Source organism: Carcharhinus amblyrhynchos, chromosome 10, assembly GCF_965287045.1.
Source record: "Carcharhinus amblyrhynchos chromosome 10, sCarAmb.v2.hapA, whole genome shotgun sequence".
Lineage (NCBI taxonomy): Eukaryota > Metazoa > Chordata > Chondrichthyes > Carcharhiniformes > Carcharhinidae > Carcharhinus > Carcharhinus amblyrhynchos.
In genome coordinates this window covers 70,699,221-70,721,461 of record NC_137333.1, presented here as the reverse complement: position 1 = coordinate 70,721,461, position 22,241 = coordinate 70,699,221, and the positions used below count along the sequence as shown (strand labels likewise).

General features: G+C 39.5%; 1 protein-coding gene across 7 annotated transcripts in view; it reads left to right on the top strand.

The window, feature by feature from the left end:
• Positions 1–21,921, top strand: part of lats2 (large tumor suppressor kinase 2) — an 88,714-nt gene extending 66,793 nt beyond the window's left edge. For all 7 annotated transcript variants that reach the window (XM_080197328.1, XM_080197322.1, XM_080197325.1 and 4 more), the window contains 3 exons: positions 863–1,045; positions 5,748–5,854; positions 18,664–21,921. In XM_080197328.1, the coding sequence (XP_080053454.1) occupies positions 863–1,045; positions 5,748–5,854; positions 18,664–19,161 (788 nt within the window). In that variant the 3' untranslated portion in view covers positions 19,162–21,921. The remainder of the gene's footprint in view (positions 1–862; positions 1,046–5,747; positions 5,855–18,663) is intronic.
• Positions 21,922–22,241: the final 320 nt, after the last annotated feature.

Below are 22,241 nucleotides of genomic sequence, written 5' to 3'. Positions count from 1 at the left end.
GCTGTGGGACCACAGAAACTCATTTTAATACATTAGTGAGCACTATCTTCAGGACCTACCTCTCACCAGATATTTGGCATACTCTGGCATGGTGCACACTGGCACCATTTACAACAGGTTCACCTAGAGGTAAATCTGTCATGGAGTGCTCCCTGGGGTCACAAAAGTAACTATAGCCCTCACAGGAGATTGATATGGTCAGGCACTATGCCAACCCAGCAGTGCCAAGGGGCGGGCCTCAGTGGGAGTTTCATAGTGGTGGGGGGAGCGGGGGAGCGTGGATCATTCATTTAGATGCTGCGCTGGCCAAGCACAGATGGAGGAACAGGGGATGCCGGTGATGGCCATTTGGAGGGTGGGCTGATGGAGGTGAGTACACTGGGGAGGAGTGGATGAAAATTATCGTGGGAGGAAAAGGAGTCGGTGATCGGGAGGGCAGGGAAGGGGCCAATGATCTACGTAGTGCAGTGTGTTATAAGATCGGGAGAAAAAACCGACCAGTTTCTTAGGAGAGAAACATGCCAGTTTTCTCGTCGGAAGTAACTCCCTGCTGTTTTTGGGTAAACGTTTTGCCCACTGTAATAGATTTGAACACCTCTGCCATTTTGAAACTGTTAATTTGCCCACCTCAAAAATATCAGTGTAAATAATTATTTTGTTCAATCCAATTTATCACAGTTATTCACATCTGCATTCCATCAAGAGACTTCAATTATCATAGTTTGATTGCAGGAGTTAAACATTTGGACTCAGGTTAATAAAAAAGAATCAGAACTATAAGCAAAACATTTTGCTGTAAAAGTTAGTTATAGTGTGATAGGAGTTTTTGTTTAATTTGTTTTATTTCCCAATTTACAAAAAGGGAGTCATGCCAGACAGGACAGCATGGAGCCAAGTGATCTCTGGGGAGACTTGTCTGACTGTAAATGCGGCGACAGGTTAAAAACCCTTGAACAGAGGGCTGCCCGACAACACCAAAGATGCCTAGCCCACTCGTTGGTTGGAACTCCAAACTACATTGCTCCTGAAGTTCTGTTACGAAAAGGTTAGTGCCACAGGGTTTGTATGGTTTCAGTATATTTTCGAAATAACTAAATGGCATTAAAGGTTATATAACCCTGGTACCAGGCAGGCAACACAATCTTTGAATTCCTAGTTGTAGCTGCAGAGAACAGTACTGATCCCCGAACTGCATTATTCTCTGCAATTACTGCATTTCTTTTCACTCCCTGCACCCATATAGTGCTGTGGTCAGTTTATCCATCTACCGTACAGACTTTGCCTTCTTCCACACAAAGAAGAACCTCTCTGTTGGATAAGGACAAAGGCCAAGGCTGCTCCCTTCCAGCAACTGGGGTTTCTTTACTTGCCTGACCTGCAGTTGTGTCGTTCTATTCCTGACCATTTATATATGTTTAGCTTAAGAGTGTGACTGCCTTCTGGATCAGAGCATTCAGGTAACTCCTCCCTTCCTGATACCCTTAATTGCTACAGCTCAGATTCCACCTTAACAACTCTGAGCCAAAGTTTCTTGAGACGTTGACACTTACGGCAGATGTGGTTGTCCAATATTATGGTGTTATCTATAAACTACTAGACGCTGCAACTGTCACATCACCAGTTCTTATTTACTTTTTGTTCATTTAATTAATTAATTAAAACTGAGTAATTAATCAACTTTTTTATTACACTAATTGCTTCATCTAATTTAAATTGTAGTTAGATTAAATTTAAATATTTACTTGTAGTCTATCATCACTCCTTGTGCTGTGATGTTACTTGTAATTTTTCTACTGTTCTTTCCTAAATCTTGGCCTTTCCTTACATGTTAGGTATATTTATGTACCTAAAGGATACTAGGTTCTTAATACTTGGATACATGAGAAACATAGCTCTGATTCCTTGACTTTTTCCAATCCTCACTCTACACTGAAAATTATACCACTTTTGGAGCTTTTCCTTCCATTGCCTGGTATCAGATGGCTGTTTTCTGACACTATTCTTTTTAAATCCTGGTGCTCGAGCTCCCTGCTCTTTTCCTGCTGCCGCCAATCCTTTTAAATCTTTTAATGTGCTTCTCTTCATTCCCTGAAGGAAGGGGTACAGTCTCATGATATCAGTTGCCCTCATGCAATTTTGCTTGTAGAAATCTATACACTGAGTACAGGAACAGCACAGCCAAACTAAATCTCAACCTTTTACTACACATAGATTGTCATCAGTAATGGCAATTGGTTGATTTCTTCCTCTGTCCTCTTCCTCCCTCTCCCCCACTCCCCCCTGACTCTGCTGCAATCTAGAGTGCTGAGACCAATTATAATGCCTCTACATCAAGACAGCATTTATCCAAACAAAGTACTTAGCAAAACGAAGGTCACTTGGGCCATGGAGAAATAATGGCTCACAAATAAAGATGGTCTAGGCTGTTGAAGGTATAGGTTGCAGTATGCCATTGTTGTAGAATTTCTTCAGGATAATGCCTTGACCCATTCATGTTAGTGTGCTTCAATGATTTTCAGTCAGAAAATCAAGAGACGTATATTTTCATGTTGAGCTCTATTTTCAATTGCTAAAATAACAAAGCATTCCACGCCAGGACCTGGGAAACACCCAGGCTTCAGGTGGCAGGTAACTTTTACATCTTGGAAGTGTTGGGTGAACATCATTTCAAGTAAAGGAAAATCCAGCATTTTCCCTTCGTTTTTGCTAAATTCTCAACCAGCAGCATCTTGAGAGTCACCATTGACCAGAGCTGAACTGGATCAGTCATATCAACACTGTGACTACAAGAGCATGGCAGAAGCTGAATAATCTGTCACGAGTGACTTACTTTCTGACTTCTTAAAGCCTCTTCAGAATGCCTAAGTCAAAAGTGAAACTTAATATTTATTTGGATGTGCTCAATTAGAAATAAAATGTGGCCTAAATTCCAGAAAACAAATAATTTGTTTAATTCTCTGCCATTCCAAGACTGCAGTCAATGCAATCAAGTATAGATTAGGTTTCAAATCTGAAAACTTTCAGCTGTTTGTGAGTTCTTGACTCAAGTGTCTTATAGAAAAGCATATGAAATGTCTAATCACCACACATTTCTTCTGTCCTAGTGTTGTGGCATCATTATAGGTGTTCCCCAAAATTCAATGTACTTCAAGTAGACCCTGCATTATCTTGAACATGCACAATTGCAGCCTGATCTGTGCAATAGCTTTTCTTTGTACCATTGAACATTTTCAGCCCTTCTGTATTGAGTCATATATCATTGACTTCTTTTAACTTTTTTCTACCTCTTTCATCCCTTCATTATTTTTCTTTTCATCTCTCAACATGTTAATAATTCTAAGCATAGGGGAAAACATCTGATAAATGGAACAAATTTACTGATACTGAGGAGTATGAGTAATGACAATGTTAGTGATATTTTCACTTCCCTAACATTCAAAACATAAAGAAAGAATTTGCATTTATATAAGGGTACAGTGTAATTTCTAGCGGTGAAGGTTTGTATATAGGATCTTTTATACACCTATTACCAGTCTTTGAGTCAATGCAGAAAAGAAAAATCTTGAAGATAAAAGCATGATAGGCTACATCTGTCCATCTGTCATCCTCCTGCGCCACCAATTGACTTTATAATACCAATGCTTTTCTAACTAGCCTCCCATGCTACATAAACTTTAGCTCATCCAAAACTACTTGTCTGTGTTCTGTCGAACAGTAAGTCCCATTCACCCCCACTCTTAACCTTTGTGACCTATTATTGGCTTGTCTTTGTCCCTTAAACTTAAAATGCTTAATCTCATGTTTAAATACTTTCATGGACTGTCCTCCTTTCTGTTCCTGTATCCTCCTGCAGACCCTGCGTTTAACCTCTTGATTTCTTTGATTCTAGCCTCATGTGTATCCTCTCGGCTGCTTCATTTACTCCATAATTTGCAGCTGTGTCTTCAGCAATCAAGGCCTCAAACTCTGGAATTTCCTCTCGATGCTTAACCACCATCCTCTTCTACTTTAAGGCCCTCCTTAAAGCAGTAAATATTAAAAATACATATCAGAGCACCACCTAGAGGACTAAGGGGGAATGCTGTTTCAATAAAATGTATGCTCACAGATTAAGTTTAATACATAACAGATGTTCAATCCATTGTCCTTGTGCCAGCGATTTGTTAGAAGAATTAAAAATTTATTCCATTGTCTCACTCCCTCTCCATAACACTGTAAAATTATTTACTTAAATAATTATCCATTTTTTTCTAAAAATGTGTTTCAACCATTCTCCATTGCAAAGTATTCAATGTTCCAATAACTTTGTGTAAACAAACTTTGCTATTCCTCTATCCTCATCCTTGTAATATCTTAATATTTATCTTTAATTTTAAATTGAAGAGTCTCTTCCTTTCTCTCCTGAAGGCACCTTGCATCTTGCTAGGTATAGTTCCAAGGCCACTAACTGCTCTTTGATATTTTGCCACGTGTATGCTTCAGTAGTAAATCTCTTCAGTCTGATCTTGCTGGAAAGGTCAAACAGTTGAGTCTGATCCCTTCTTTGAATGATGTTCACACATGCACATTTTCAACAAAGACAGCTGGATAATGATCACAAGCAAGAACTTAATGGTCATCCCTAACACAGGTGCATTGAAACTACTTGCATTGGCCCTACCTTCAGGAATGCTGAGATCAGCTAATGCAACACCAGTTGGGCCAAATGACCTGTTTCTGTGCTCTATGTAATTTTTATGATCTGAGGATCTGGAAACAAGGACTGAGGCCTGCTTGCTACATGTACAATAACATTTGGGTCTCTGCCAAGCAGAGATCCAGGAAAATATAAGGGGCATGGTGACATCATTTTCAACTCTTTGCCATAGTATTAATATGCCTGTTCCAGACACAAACATGCTCTGCCTTGCCTTCCTCTCTAGAACTCTTCAGAGGTGTTTATAAAGTACAAAGTACATGGGGAGCCAACATCATCAATCTCTGTCTCTTTTTCTTCTGGTTGGTGTCCAGAAAATGTATATGTTATATATTGGGTAGTTAGTGTCTGAAACAAGCTGCCAGAAATAGCAGTAGAGGTGGGTACAATTTTGTCTTTTAAAAAGCATTTAGTTACTTGGGTAAGATGGGTATAGAGGGGTAAGGGCCAAATGCGGGCAATTGGGATTAGCTTAGGGTTTCAAAAAAAAAGGGCAGCATGGACCAGTTGGGCCAAAGGGCCTGTTTCCATACTGTAAACCTCTGTGACTCTACCTCAAGTAAAATCCAGAGGAAAATAAACCTCATCTATCCATCTAGCCAGCCTTAAATTCAAAGTAAATGTTTTTTCGTACACCATACTCTATTCTCTGACTGAGAGTCTAAGTAGGCAACCTGTTTTCACATTTCTGAAAACATGATTATTTATTGATCTAAATTTTAACAGGAATCTAAGAACAGACATGGGCCATACTTTATTATGTTTCTCTTATTGTGCAGATAAATTGTGTATAACAAGTGGTGGTGGAAGAAACTATATCAAATAAATGAATATACATCACAATTATCATCTATAGGCAAATATTGGTTACAGACCAATTCTATTAAAGTTATAAATAGAATTTACTGTCCAGAAATTGACCCAACTGATCTGCATCAGTTTAGTCTAATTTTTGATATAAATAGTGTTAATTGCTCTATTCAAGTCTTAGTTACATACAAATCTTACTTGTATTTGAGGATTGTCTTAACTGATGCTGTCTTTCTTTCAGGATACAGTCAACTTTGTGATTGGTGGAGTGTGGGAGTTATACTGTTTGAGATGTTAGTAGGGCAGCCTCCTTTTCTTGCTCCAACTCCTGCAGAAACACAAATTAAGGTAAGTATGTGGAGTGATACATCTTTACTGAAGTATGGTTCAGTAATTTAAGTATTCTTCTCAGTTCAGTATGTCAGAGTTGATGTTAAAGTATTCACATAGTACAGTCTCCTAAATGGTGTCCTATATGAGAGGACAGTAGCACAGTGGTAATGTTACTTGGTTAGTATTCCAGATGTCTGTCGAACCCTCCAGAGACATGAGTCAAAAACCCACTGCATGTGGTGGGGGAATTTAAACTTAATTAAAAATGATCACAAAAACCCATCTGGTTCACTAAGTTGGTTCACTAATCCTTTCTGTCTGGCCAACGTGTGACTCCAGATCCACATGCTCAACTGTCTCTGAAATGGTTTAGCAAGCCACTAAATTGTACCAAACTGCTACAGAGAAGTTGAATGAAAATGAAACTGAATGGATCTGATATTGACTTAGCCACTGGAAACAGCAAAGGCACATCCTATCCAATCAATGTTGAAAAGTTCTTCACATTTAACATTTGGGATTTTTGCCAAAGTTGGGAGAGTCAATCAACAGCTTGACATAGTCATACTCACCGAATGATATCTTACAGACAACCTCACAGACTGCTCCATTATCACCCCATAAGTATGTCCTGTTCCACCAGCAGGACAGACCCACCAGAGGTATAGGTAGAGTGGTATACAAGTTGGATGGGGGAATTTAACGTGGATCACCAAGAGTGGTTAGTAAGCACTACTACTGGCCAAATCTTGAAAGGTACACCAGCCAGACTGGATCTCTAGCAAGTGGTAAGAGAAGCAACAAAAGGGAAAAACCTACTTGACTTCTTTCTCAATCTATCTGTCGCCGATGCATCTGTCCATTACAGTAATAGTAGGAGTGACTGTCTTGTAGTTCTTATAGAAACGGATTCTCCTCTGAAGAAATTACCATTTGTTGTGAAGCATTACCACTTAGACTAAATGGGGCAAACTCCAAACAGATCTAGCAGCTCAGAAATGGGAATCCATGAGGTGCTGTGGGCCATTAGCAACAGCAGAATTTGATTGAATCATATTTGGTAACCTCATGTCTTGGTACATCTTTCACACTACCACTACCATCAAGTCAGGGGACCAATTCTGGTTCAATGGCACATCTTGGTGAGCATGCCAGGTGCAGCACCAGGAATATCTAAAAATGCGATGCCAAGTTGGTGAAGCAGCAACACAGGACTGCACACGTACTAAACAGTGGAAGCAGCATGCTGTTGATAGAATTAAGTGATCCTAGACCAATGGATCAGATTAAGGCTCTGCAGTTCTGCCACATCAGTCATGAATGCTGGTACACAATTAAACAACCATCCATAAACATCCCGATCTTCAATGATGATGGAGCTCAGCTTGTCATTACAAAAGACAAAGCTGAACATTTACAACTATCTTCAGCCAGAAGTGCCAAGTAGATGAGTCATCTCAGCTTCCTACTGCGGCTGCTAGCATAACAGGTGCCAGTCTTCAGCCAACTCAATTCATTCCAGATAATATCAAGGAACAGCTAAAATCCCAGTTATAGTAGTACTGAAGACTTTTTCTCTAGAACTAGCCACATTCCTAGTCAAGTTGTTAACTACAGCGAAAACACTGACATCTTCCTAACAAAAAGCAGGACAAATCCAATCTGACCAATTACTGCCTCTTCTGTCTACTCTCAATCATCAAAAAAAGTGGTGGAAGCTGTTGTAGATAGGGCTGTCAAACAGCGCCTACTCACCAATAATCTGCTCACATTGCTCATTTCAGCTATGGCCATTTGGCTTCAGATCTCAATACACCCATGGCCTAAATATGGAGAAAAGAGTTGAATTCTAGAAGTGAGTTATGAATGACTGTGACTACCTGTGGCTGCCTGTGACATCAGAGCAACATTAGACTGAGGGAGACATCAAAGAGCCCAAGCATAAACTGAAATCACTGAAAATCATGGGAAGACTCTCCACAGGGTAGAGTAATACCTAGCAGAAAGGAAGATGGTTGTGGTTGTTGGAGGTCATAAGAACATAAGAAATAGGAGCAGGAGTAGGCCATCTAGCCCTTCGAGCCTGCCCCGCCATTCAATAAGATCATGGCTCAGTTCCACATTCCCGCCCTCTCCCCATAACCCTTAATCCCCTCTCTTATCAAAAACCCACCAACCCGCGTCTTAAAAATATTTAGTGAGGCAGCCTCCACCACTTCAACGGGCAGAGAATTCCAGAGATTCACCACCCTTTGAGTGAAGAAGTTCCTCCTCAACTCCGTTCTAAACCGTGCCCCCCTTTATCTTGAGGCTGTGCCCCCTAGTCCTACTGTCCTTTCTGAGCAGGAAGAGTCTCTCCACCTCTATCCTATCCATCCCATTCATCATCTTATAAGTCTCAATGAGATCTCCCCTCATTCTTCTAAACTCTAACGAGTACAAGCCTAGTTTATTCAGCCTCTCCCCATAGCTCAATCCCCTCAACTCCAGTATCAGCCTAGTAAACCTCCTCTGCACTCCCTCCAAGGCCAAAATATCCTTGTGTACGTGCGGCGACCAAAACTGCACACAGTACTCCAGCTGCGGCCTCACCAATGCCCAATACAGCTACAGCAAGACCTCCCTACTTTTATATTCAATCCCCCTCGCTATGAAGACCAGCATCCCATTAGCCTTCCTGACCACCTGCTGCACCTGCAGGCTGGGTTTTTGCGACTCATGCACAAGGACCCCGAGGTCCCTCTGCACCGTCGCCTGCTGCAGTTTTTCGCCACGTAAGTAATAGTCCTTCCTACCATTATTCCTACCAAAGTGGACCACCTCGCACTTGCCAACATTAAATTCCATTTGCCAGTTCCTGGCCCATTCGCCCAGCCTATCTAGATCCTTCTGTAGACTCTCCACACCCTCCGCGCAATTTGCCGTTCCACCAATCTTGGTGTCATCAGCAAATTTCGACACCATACACTCGGTTCCCTCCTCCAGATCATCTATATAAATGGTAAATAGCTGAGGCCCCAGCACCGACCCCTGGGGCACTCCACTAGTCACCAACCGCCAATCCGAATAGCACCCATTAACCCCCACTCTCTGCCTCCTATTTGACAACCAATCCTCTATCCACGCTAACACCCTACCCCCAACTCCATGCCCCCTTACCTTCTGCAATAACCTCTTGTGAGGTACCTTGTCAAACGCCTTCTGCAAATCAAGAAAGACCACATCCACCGGCTCTCCTCTATCCACCGCCCTAGACACATCCTCATAGAACTCCAATAAATTTGTCAGACACGACTTCCCCTTAACGAAACCGTGCTGCATCTGCTCTATCAAGCAATTCCCCTCAAGATGCCTCGCTATTTCCTCCTTCAGTTCCAGGACAGCAGTGCTGGAGTTCCTCAGGGTAGTGACTAAGGTCCAAACATCTTCAGTTGCTTCATCAACTATAATTAAGAAAGCCCACCAGTGCCTCTACTTTCTATTGAGACTAATTTGGCATGTCCACTATAACCCTCACCAACTTCTACAGATGCACCATAGAAAGCATCCTTTCTGGTTGTATCACAGCTTGGTATAGCTCCTGCTCTGTCCAATACCGAAATAAACTACAAAGGCTCATGAATGAAGCCCTGTCCATCACTCAAGCAGCCTCCCATTCATTGACACTGTTTGCATTTCCCCTACCTTAGAAAAGCAATTGAGCGAACATCCTGGACACACTCTTTTCTGTCTGGAACAAGATATGAAAGTCTGAAATCACATACCAGCTGACTCAAAAACTGCTTCATCCCTGATGCTATCAGACTTTTGAATGGACCTACCTCACATTAAGTTGATCTTTCTCTACACCCTAGCTATGACTGAAACACTACGTTCTGTGCTCTCTCCTTTCCTTCCTATGCGTGGTATGCTTTGGCTGCATAACACACAAGAAACAATACTTTTTGCTGTGTACTAATATATGTGACAATAATAAATCAACTCAAATCAAAAATCAATGACCTTCCTTCCATCATCAATTCAGAAGGGGTGATATTAATTGATAATCAGAACTCCTCAGATTGTTATGACTGGGATGGAGGAATGCACAGTTTATCTAGTCCCATTACTCTGGAGGTTCCACCATTAGGTTAAAAGTTTAACTTAGGCACCAAAATGGCCAATTATCCAACTTCACCACCGTCAAACCCAGAATGAAGGAGACTTTAACCAGATTTCTTACAATAAACACAGAATGATTGATTTATCATAAAAGAAATACTTATTTTTTAAAATAAGTTGCAAGAACTAGTTAGCACACAATTGTACATTGGAAGTATGACTATCATTCCTTTTTAAAATAACCCAGCATGCATACACCCAAAAGCAGACAAATAAAGGACAGGGAAATGGGTTTTCTGCAGAGCTTTCTAATCTCTCAAATTATTGTACAACAAATCTGCTTTATTGTAACCAGGAGAAAAAATGGTGAAAAATCTCAGCAGGTCTAGTAGCATCTGTAAGGAAAGAAAGAGCTGACGTTTCAAGTCCAGATGATCCTTTGTCAAAGCTCCTTTATTGTACTTTATCAAGTTACCACAATTACATCAGGCATCAGACTTTGTTATACATGAAGTATTTAACCTCTGACATACTTTGTTACAATGATGTGAAAATGTTGGCGTCAGATTGGGGTAAGCACAGTAAGAAGTTCCACAACACCAGGTCAAAGTCCAACAGATTTATTTGGTAGCACAAGCTTTTGGAGTGTTGCTCCTTCCTGTCTTCAGGTCTTTAAGCAGCAAGACCCAGAGAGAGGAAGGAGCGACGCTCCAAAAGCTTGTGCTACCAAATAAACCTGTTGGACTTTAACCTGATGTTGTGAGACTTCTTATGACACTTTGTTACACACAAAGTAACTAATATTTGACCTACTCTATTATATATTCAAAAGGTATCAAAACTTCACAAAATAACCAAACTCGTGAATTGGCTTAGAGATACTTCCCATGATGAGGCAAACCGATCAGATTCCCTGCAGATGAGTTTTGCTCCCAGACTCGGGATTTGGCTTCTACCATATTTAATCCTGGGTTTTTGCTACCAATATCTTTTTGTCTCTTTATATAGAGATCCTACTGGTACTGATCATGTTTCCAGTTGCGAACTCCAAGGACAGGCATTAATCAATCACAATCTTTTTGGTCACGAATACTGAGTCATGCCTCTGTGAGAGGGTCGTAAGTCTCTAAGGAACATAGGGATCTGTGTTCAATCACTATCTGTTCAAGGCATAGCAACAGTCACTGTTCAAGCAGTTCTAAGCTGCACATCCTGCTCTTTGCTGCTGCCACAGTCCTTGCCTGATACAGAGTTAGCTCTTTTAACCATCAGGCTTTGCTGGTGTCATCACTTTGGCTCTGATGAAGTGTCAAAATGACTTGAAATGTTGGCTGTGTTCTCTGTATGCAGATGCAGTCAGATCTGCTGAGAATTTCCAACATTTTCTACTGTTGTTTCACTCTGCTGATGTCTTTATGAATACCGTTCGGGCTACAACTCTGTGGTTGCAGGTTGATGACCACACACAGAATTTCAGGCAAAGCAGGTAGAGAACGAGTTAGGGCAGCCTTCCTTCTCGGTTTATTCTTCAGAAGTGAGTCCAAAAACAACAGGTTCAAATCTCAAAGGTCCTCTGTCAGTAAACCACAAGGTCTTTGCCTTTGCCTTTAAACATTTTTTTCCAGAATTAAAATAATTACAGTTCAACAAATAAGGCATGCTTTTTCCAGGAAATCGCATGATTTCAGCTACCTGATCAGCGTGGCCCTTGAAGAGGGAAAAGGCATGCAGGTTAACAGCCCATGGTGAACTTATGACCTTTTAAAAAATTTGTGTCCAAATAATGCAGTGTTCTTCCAAATTTTAAAATAAAAATAGCTTGTAAAGATATGGTTTTCTCATATTTTTTCTATATTCATCAAAATGTTTAACAGCCAGTAGCAATCCTTGGGTTTCCTTTTCTACTATACAGTATCTCTTAAACTTTATTAGAAAAGCACCCCACTGGCTTCCCTATGTCTGATTCATTTTCTTGCAATGAGAATGCACCCACATCCTCCCAAAGTCACTAGCAACAATTGCCACTTCTAAGGGTTAATCAAAATTAGGCGTGGCTAACACAGGTTCATTAGTTAGGATCACCTTCAGATTCTCAAAAGTTGTCTAGCCCTCTCTTGACCATACCACCTTCGCTTCTTTTTGCAATAATTCTGTTAGTGGAGCAGCTGTTGTGCTGAAATTTGGCACAAACTTACAATTGAAGCCCTGGATCCCTGAAAATTTCATGATTTCCTGTTTAACTTTCAGCACAGGGAATTCCATTGAAGCCTGTACTTGCTCTGTATTTGGCAACACTTGCCCCTGCCCTACGAAATGCCCTAGATAAATTACTTGTGCCTTTGCGAACTCACTCTTGGCAAGGTTTATTACTAGAACGGCCAACTATAATCATTTAAATAGGGCTTCCAATTGTTCTACATTTCCATGTTTTGCTGTGAATTAATACATCATCCAAGGAAAGTATACAATTAGAAACACTGGTTACAACTTGATTCATTAGTCTTTGGAAAGTGGCTGGAGCATTTTTTTAGTCTGAATGTCATTACTTGGTATGGTACATAGCCCATTCAGTGTGACAAAAGTCAAATTTCTTTAGTTCATAATGTTAAAGGTACTTGCCAGTATCCTTTCAATATGCCTATCTCACTAAAGAATGTGGCACTGCCAACTCTATCAATACAATCTTCTAAAAGAGGGATTAGGTAGAAATCTGGTTTTCTTACTGTACTGACATAACTATAATCTATGCAGAACCTGGTTGACCCATCAAGTTTAGGCACTAACACCACTGGCAAATTCCAACTGCTTTGACTAGGTTCAATTGGGTGATTTTCTAAAATATATTGAATTCTTGCCTTCATTTGAGTTTGTTTCCTGTGGACTTAAACAATAAGAATGTTGTTTTATAGGAGAAGATACCCCCTACATCCACATCATGCAGCCAAAAGTTGTTCACCTTGGCTTATACCTACAGATTTCTTTAAATTTTGTAAGTAACCTCACTAGATCTTCTCATTGCCCTGCCTCTCAGTATGAAAGTAGTGTCTAATATCCTATATTTCAATGTTAACTAACTGGATAATAGGAAGTTCAATTTGTGAACTGCCAAAGTTTCCTTCCGCCTCACTCGCATGCTGTCTCTCATCCTTCACTGTCCTTACTACTTGACATACATGCCCCTTCTCATCCTTGTCCCTACAATATTATTGTTTTAACATATTGATATTACACAGCTGATTCTTTTTCCTGTGATTTTGGGGTGTTTGTCAAATAATTAAGAGGGCTGATAAACTAAATTACTTGTATGGACCACTGAACTGTGCTTTCAGACGTTCCCCCTGCCAAGGCAATAACATCAATACTTCATCCCCCGGATGAAATATTTGGGATGCAGCTTGCCTTTCTGCCCATTTGTTCATTTTTATTTGAGAAACTTTAAGATGTTCTTGAGCCACTTTGCAGACACATAGGCTGGAATTGAACAGCTGTTCATGCCAGCAGGATTCTCTGTTTCTGCCAGCAGCGTATCCCCAACCCTAGGTTTCCCGGAAGCATGGGGTGCTTTCAATAGGAAATCCCATTGTCATCGTCGGGACCAGAGAATCCTGCCACTAGCAAACAGCATGCCACCTTCCACCACCAAGAAATAAATAGAGAGTTTGTCTTTTTGTCCTAAAACCTTCTGTTGGATTAATTTCAGAGGATCTCTTTTCTCAATGTCCATAAATTAATTCAATTAACTAGATTCATTTGTGTATCTTGGATGGCAAACTAAAGAATGTCCAGACCTTTGTCCCAATCATGAGGATGTTCCATGACAATATGCTTTAATCTTTGTTTTGAGAATTTTATGATACCTCTTTGAAGCTTCCTGTCTGGATGATTTCAGTTGTTTTATATCCAAACTAGTATGTTTTGAAAAATTTTAGACATGAAATTGGAACCTTGATCCAATTGGATCTCTACCGATAATCCAAATCAAGTAAAAAAACTTGGGTTAACTTCTCTACCACTACCACTGTAATTGTTCTTAAAGAGATGGCCTCCGAAAATCCAGTTGTCGTAACCATAATACTGATACCCCTCTTTCATTTTTGATAATGGTGCCACGCTGTAACTGTTTCTCTTTAACCTCACTTGGGCCTTCCGTAATTATGGGAGAAGCTACTATTTTCGCTCCAGCTAAATCTTTTCCCAGGAATTAGTGTACTCCACCTCAGGTAACTTATGAGCAACCCTATCACCATTGATCCAGAAATTATGTCACTCTCCAAGCTCACCTGGTACTTTCCCTCTTGACAAAAATTCTTTGTAACTTTCCTGTCTCTTATTCACTTCCCCTGAACTCACAGCAGGGTTCACACTTGGCTGCACAATTGTAGCAAATGCTACAACATGATCTGTTGTATTTTCAGTTAGAGCTCCTTTTCTTGAATCGCCCTTATGTATGCCAGTAAGTCCCAGGGATTTCCCATGCAACTTCCAGCAATCCACACAAATGTGTCCCAGCTTGTTATGATGAATACACTTAGGCCTCTGAATATGTAACTTCCGTCCTTCCTTTCTGATCTGAGGAGAGTTCCCAGGGTGTCCCCAGTGTTCCTTCTTTGTCCTGGCTACTGCCTTCCTTTCATCTTCCCATCTTTTATCTTTCACGGGTTTGTGGGGCTAATGAAAAAAGGATTTGGATTTATGAACCAACTCATAATCACCAGCCATCTCCACTGCCCGCCTAGCTGTTCTAACCCTCTGGTCTTCAAGATGGGTTTTAACTACTAGAGAAAGTGAATATTTAAATTCATCTGAGAGTATAATTTCCCTTTGGGCTTCGAAAGTTGAATCAGCTTTTAAATGCCCATATGCAATGGTCAAAATTACTTTATTTCTCCCTTTCATTTTCAATATAGGTCTGCCCAGGCTGTTTACTTAGGTTTCAAAATGTCTGCCTGTACATCTCAGGAATCAACTCATAGCACTAAATAGTCCATTTATGCATTGTAATCCACGGAAACCTCTTCTGAAAGTGATGAATAAACCTCACAAGCTCTACCAACTGTCCTACTCTTTAGGAGCGATTTCCAGTTTTCTTTTGGCCACTTCATTTAAGTAGCTATCTTCTCAAACAAAATAAAGAATTCTTCTACATCCCATTCCTAAAACTTTGGAAGGACTTGTACAAATTTATACATCTCCCCACAGGGCTTTAAATTGGAGGTGTTTCTTTCTGCTCAGAATTTTCCTGAAGGCCACCTTGGAGAACGCTTAGCTGAAGATCAGAGGCCAAATGCCCATGACCACCGAAGTGTTCCCCATTAGGAAGAGAACAATCTTGACTGGTGATTGTGAAGCAGTTTTCATTCATCGTTGTTGTGTCTGCCTGGTCTCCCCAATGTACCATGCATCGTCCAGGTACATGATACATTGTACGAGACATGGTACGTTGGGGATACCATGCGGACGCTATGACAACGGATGAATGAACACTGCTGAACAATCACCAAGCAAAAGTGTTCTCTTCCTGTTGCAGAACACTTCAGCAGTCACAGGCATTTGGCCTCTGATCTTCGGGTAAACATTCTCCAAGGAGGCCTTCACGACACATGACAAAGCAGAAACTGATAGCCAAGTTTCACACTTAGTTCTTTATGAGGACGACCTCAACTGGGATGTTGGGTTCAAGTCACACTATCTGTAACCCCCATGACTTGCCTGGGCTTGCAAAATCTCACTAACTGTCCTGTCTGGAAACATAAGAACATAAGAACATAAGAAATAGGAGCAGGAGTAGGCCATCTGGCCCTTCGAGCCTGCCCCGCCATTCAATAAGATCATGGCTGATCTGTCGTGGCTCAGTTCCACTTTCCCGCCCTCTCCCCATAACCCTTAATCCCCTCTCTTATCAAAAACCCATCAACCCGCTTCTTAAAAATATTTAGCGAGGCAGCCTCCACCACTTCAACGGGCAGAGAATTCCAGAGATTCACCACCCTTTGAGTGAAGAAGTTCCTCCTCAACTCCGTTCTGAACCGCCCCCCCTTTATCTTGAGGCTGTGCCCCCTAGTCCTACTGTCTTTTTTGAGCGGGAAGAGTCTTTCCACCTCTATCCTATCCATCCCATTCATCATCTTATACGTCTCAATGAGATCTCCCCTCATTCTTCTAAACTCTAACGAGTACAAGCCTAGTTTATTCAGCCTCTCCTCATAGCTCAACCCCCTCAACTCCGGTATCAGCCTAGTAAACCTCCTCTGCACTCCCTCCAAGGCCAAAAGAAACAATACACATCTCTTTAACTTGTGCTTAACACTCTCTCCACTCACATTGTCTGTACTTTTAATACTTGATTACCTGTAAAGACTTGAATTCCAACCATTATTTTGTAAATTGAGTTTGTGTCTTTATATGCCCTGTTTGTGAACACAACTCCCACTTACCTGACGAAGCAGCAGCACTCTGAAAGCTAGTGGTTTTTGCTACCAAATAAATCTGTTGGACTTTAACCTGGTGTTATGAGACTTCTTACTGCAGGTTAATAACCACACACGGAATTTCAAACAAGGCAGGCAGAGAAAGCATTTGGGCGACCTTCCTTTTTGGCTTAGTCCAAAAAGTGAGTTCAGAAACAACAGTTTCAAAATTCTAAAGGTCTTCTCTTGGCTGATCACCAGTAAACCATCAGGCCTTTGCCTTTAAACCAGTTTATTTTCCCAACAATTTAACTAATTACAATTAAAAGAAACAAACAACTGTCCCCCCTTTCAATGGCCATGCTGATCAGGTAGCTGCAGTCATGTGATTTCTGAGAAAAGGCATACTTGTTGGTCCAAGATGAACTTATGACCTTCTTTAAAAAAAATACAATTCTCCAACTAATGGAATGTCCTTCCAAAATTTAAAAGAAAAATACAGTTTGTCAAGATATTGTTTTCCCAACAATGTACTGAAGCAGCGTATGAGCTGGTAAGTGGCAGGCAATATTCACACCGCTTAAGTGTCAGGCAACAAGAGAGAATCTAACTATCTCCCTATGTCATTCAACAGCATTACTATTGCTGAATCCCATTTTATCAAGATTCTGGAGATTACCATTGACCTGAAATTTCATTGGATTAGCTATTTAAATACTCTGGTTAGAACAGCATGCCAGATAATGTGAATTCTCAGGCAAATAATTCATCTCTTGATTCCTTATTATCAACAAGACACAAGTGAGGAGTGTGATAGAATACTCCCATTTTGTCTACCTGAGTGCAGCTCCAACAACACTCAAGAAGCATGACACCATGCAGGATATCCCATTCACTCCTCCACTACCAGTGCAGACTTTGCAGCAATGTGTACCATCTACAAGATGCACTTCAGTGACCTGCCAAGCCTACTTTGAGAGCACCTTCTTATCCTGTAATCTTTACCTCCTAGAAAAACAAGGGCGGCAGGTGCATAGGACAACCACCTGCAAGTTTATTTCCAAGTCACACACCATTTTAACTTGGAACTATATTTTTGTTCCTTCTGTGTTGAAAATCAAAATCCTGGAACTAACGCTGCAACACACTGTGGATGTAACTACACCACATAACTGCAGTGGTTCATGAAGGCACCTCACCACCAACTTCTCAATGGCAATCAGGGATAGGCAATAAATACTGGTCTTGCCAGTGGCACACACATCATAAGAACATTAAGGTGTGTGAATGGAGTGGTACATTTTACTTCTCTAGCATATTAAGAACATTAGACTGCTTAGTCATTAGGTATTCTTGAGAGAACTTGAGAGGGTCAAATGCTGTTTTAAACAATCATTTTGAATTTTTAGGTTCATAGAAGGGTATATGGCATGCATGGACCCTGGTTTGTCAGAAAAGGTATACCTTTTGAAATACCAGTTAATGGCAGCACAATTTAAACTTGCTACAATTTTATCTTCCCAATTTTCATCCTCTACCCATTCAGCCTTGAATCTGACATGTAATTTTGTGCTCCAGTGTGGTTCCTTGCTGCATCAACATAATTATTCTTCTTGAGTGGCCACAATAAAGAGTATCAATGGTCATTTCAACGACAGAGGGAGATATTGCATTTCAAACTGGTCTAATCAATGTGTGACATCCATTGAAGAGTTCACTGGATAGTAATCTAGATCAGATCCTTCCTAGCTTGTGGATGCTGAAGCCAATTATCACCCCGTCTGATCAGAGTCAGTCTGATTTAGTTTCACAGCATAAAGTGCATTTACCTCCTACGAGTGTGTGTGTTTTTTGAGGTCCTCTGTCAATGGGAGTGCTTAGTGGGCTGTGAGCCATGGTGTTCTTTGAGGAGGCTGTTTTCCCTGTGGACATCTGGAGATTCACTGTTTGCTAGCACAAGAAGCCACTTGAGCTTGATTGGTCTCAGCATTCCAGAAATTATCCTAATGACTTCCCAAATGTGGATATGTACCACATGTGTGTCCTGAGCCAGGTTGAGCAGCAATACCTTGATATTGGTGTCATATTTTGTTTCATAGTACTCCTGTGAAATGACTTGAGATGTTTTCTAATGTTATAGTCATTGTTGGATGGGATATATAAATTCCTGCATCAGAATCCTGCATGGGACAATGGTGGGAGACTTAGAATACTCAACCACAAAATAAACCATTTCTTCTCGGCTTACAATTCACGTAAATTAATCTAACATATGGTGCTGAAATAATTATATGCTTCATAATTTCTATTCCTCAGGTAATAAATTGGGAGAGCACACTCTACATTCCACCACAAGTAAAACTTAGTTCTGAGGCAACAGATCTCATCACGAAGCTCTGTTGTGGAGCCAATGACAGAGTGGGTGGAAATGGAGCAGATGAAATCAAGGCTCATCCTTTCTTTACTTCCATTAATTTTTCTGAAGATATCCGCAGACAGCCAGCACCCTATGTCCCAAAGATTAGCCATCCCATGGACACATCCAACTTTGACCCAATAGAAGACGAGAACTCATGGAATGAGAGTGGTGATAGCACCAAGACCTCTGACACATTAACTAGTCACGTTAGTGGCAATAAGCATCCAGAACATGCATTTTACGAATTCACCTTCCGAAGATTCTTTGATGACAATGGCTATCCTTTTCGGTATCCAAAACCTTTGGACAATGGTGAGCCCAACCAAAATCAGTCAGATTTGGGCCAGAGGGATTCTGTTGGCCATAGTGAAAGCTATCAACCTGTTTATGTTTAAAGAGTATGTGTAACATTTTCTGTAATTTTTTATGTTCTGGCATTTGAAACAGTACAATCTACAAAAGAAATCAAGATTAATGATTGAAAATGGAAAGCACTTACCTTGTCTTAGTGGCATAATGTGGCCCCTATGGATAATTGTTGAGCTCCTGCTGCTGAATGTTTTGTTAGGAATATGTGTGATATTTAGTATCAGCACTAATTTTATAGCAGAGAGTAGAACTAGCTAATAAATAGATACCAAAATCTAAATCTAGAATATATATACAGCATTGGAAATAAACAGAGAAAGCTGAAAGAAGTTTTGATAACTGGCTAAGTGCAATAATATGTAAATCAATATGTTATGTTTTTATATATAGTGCCATCAGTAACTGTAATACAATAAATGTACAATTATCTTATAAACATTCTGTTAATTTTATAATCTATATTGAAAGGTCTGGAGCAAATTACATAACACTGATGCTGCTTTGTATCCTTGTATGATACATACAAAAGTATTTTTCAATACAAAACGTGAAAGAGTGAGTTGATGAGTGAATTATGCATCTTAGTATGCTTTTGGTGTGTGTAACTGATGCATGAACAGTATTTTTTTCTTTTCGGTTAAACTAGTTTATGGAATACTTTCAAAACACAGGCTGGTCCTGTGTGAATTGATTCATTTATAATAATTAAAAAGAATATAAAGCTTGTTCTTGAGAAGCTATTATGTTAGTCTGCCTCTTTAGAACTGTCAATGATGTTATAATCTATGTCCTTTTGCGTGTTCTCCATCTCATAAGGTTTTTTGATTTTTTTTTTCTATCCACAATATTGATATATCTTTTAAGATGTCATTGTTGTCTTACTAAGTGCCATTTTTCAGCCTTTTTACAAAATAATAGACACAGAACGTTTCTCTGTTGATCAGTGTGAAATGACCAGTTTCAGTTTGTTAAGCTATATCCATATTCACTAATTATTCTGACATACCTGTCGTGCTAGTTGGAATGGTTCAGTGTTTGAAATAAAGTGTAAGAATATAGTCATACAAAGTTGGACTGTTTATGAAGAGGTAGTTGGAATACAGATCTAAACATGCCTCATGTTTAGGAAAACTAATATAATGATATTCGCCCTTTGTTGCCAAATACTCAACTATGTATAAAACCACTATCTTGTGGTCAAAAACATAATATTATGCATTATCAAAGTCTCTTCAATCAAGCTCAACAATTAATAATTGATAAATTCAACTTGGTACTATTCAGAAAGATGTAATTGGACATCAATTTAATTTAATTTTTTGATTTTGTTTCTTTTCAGATCTACCTAAATGTGAAATAATCGCTTTTTAAAAAGATATATTCTATTCTCCAGTTTGACACATTTCTTGTGTCAGCTGTGTTTTTAGGAATTAAATAAGTATTGTAGATTTTTCAGAAATGATGTATGTAGTAACTATTCACAAATCAATGTAACATAAAATACTAGTTAATGTTTGGTTTTAATTAAAGGCAAAAAAAGCTCAACAACAGTAGTCAAATTGACTATTGTAATATTAGTGGGATAATATCCAATAAGATTTTTGTTGTAAATATTGTCACCAATCCATAAATGCATAAATATTACGTTAACGTATGTTATTCCTAAGACATTTACATTAACTATATTTGAAACCTTCCTCATCTGTTAGGTCTGCTGGGTTACATTCAATTGGATCCTTTCGTCCTTTTATTTCCTCCAGACTAATTATGTTAATTTTTCTTTCCCCTGTTTTATTATCCTTTTCTCCTCTCTTCAGCTGATGCTGAATTACATTAAATATTGTTGTACTCATGCTAACAATGTGACAATGTTTTACTCAGTTGGCCATTTTAAGATGAGAACCAAACAGTAAATATTGAAAGGAGCCATGAGGAGGCTGGTATCACAACCTCACCTGATCTGACATCCTAACACATGCCCTTTCACACACAATCATTCAGGAGCAGAGATTCCTGCCCATCCTACCTGCGAATATAGCTGAGATTAGCTAACTCAGCAGAGACAAAGGATTAAGTCTGCTGCCTTTTTGGCTTATATGGCTGAATGCCATGCAATGTCTTTGCTAACCTGTTATGTGTTTAATAGATTATCACATCATTCATAAGAAATTTGAAGTAAAATTGAATTGCATGCACAGAAGAAGTCCAGAATAACATTCTGTGTCAAATTAAAATGTAAGGAGGCTGAATACCAGAAGATTTTTTTGTTATGCAATCATCATCAAATATGCCCAAATCTAATTTGGGGAGCCAGTCACTATTTAGCTTAATTGCATACTTGTTTATTATTACACCTATATTTGCCTGTACAATGTATCAAGTTCTTTTGTTTTGATAAACTTGAAGTATCTATGCAATGTGGAAATACAATTAGTAAATGTCATTGTAAACCTTATAGAGCACACACAATCTTTTCTAAAATAAAAAGCATATGGTATTCAGACTTCATAAAAAAGTTATCTATTTTGTATGAACTTGTTTACATTTATGGTTAAAGGGGTGTTCTGAACATATGACAATTATTGTGTTGTGTTTGTTCTGTGACGGTCTCTTTTTAATTATCCAGTATTATTGGTTTTACAACTTGTCACTTATCTAACAGGTCTCATGTTAATTTTTTTCCTCAGGAATTTAAATACAACTTTATTTATTAGTATAATATGAATGCCTTTTTTGGATCTTTGTTTTGGAAAAATCACAAAAGTAAATAAAATATGTTTTGTGTGCCTTTGTGACAATTTATAAACAAGTTAAATAATTTGGAAAGATCCACAAAGTTCTGTTGTCATTGTATTTAATCATTCAAATTGCTGCTGGAAATCTGATGTCCTGTATCTAAAAGAATATGCTACTTTTAGAAGTTACTTATTATTTTTTCATTGCATCATGCACGATTGCTGACAAAGAGAGCAATTAGGCAACCAGCTCTTCTATCTGTCACCTACATCATTGTATACAGTAAGTCCCTATTTTAAGTCTGTTCTACTTTAACAACACAGATATAATGGGGCCAGGCTGGGGTAGATATATCATCTCCTGACCATTT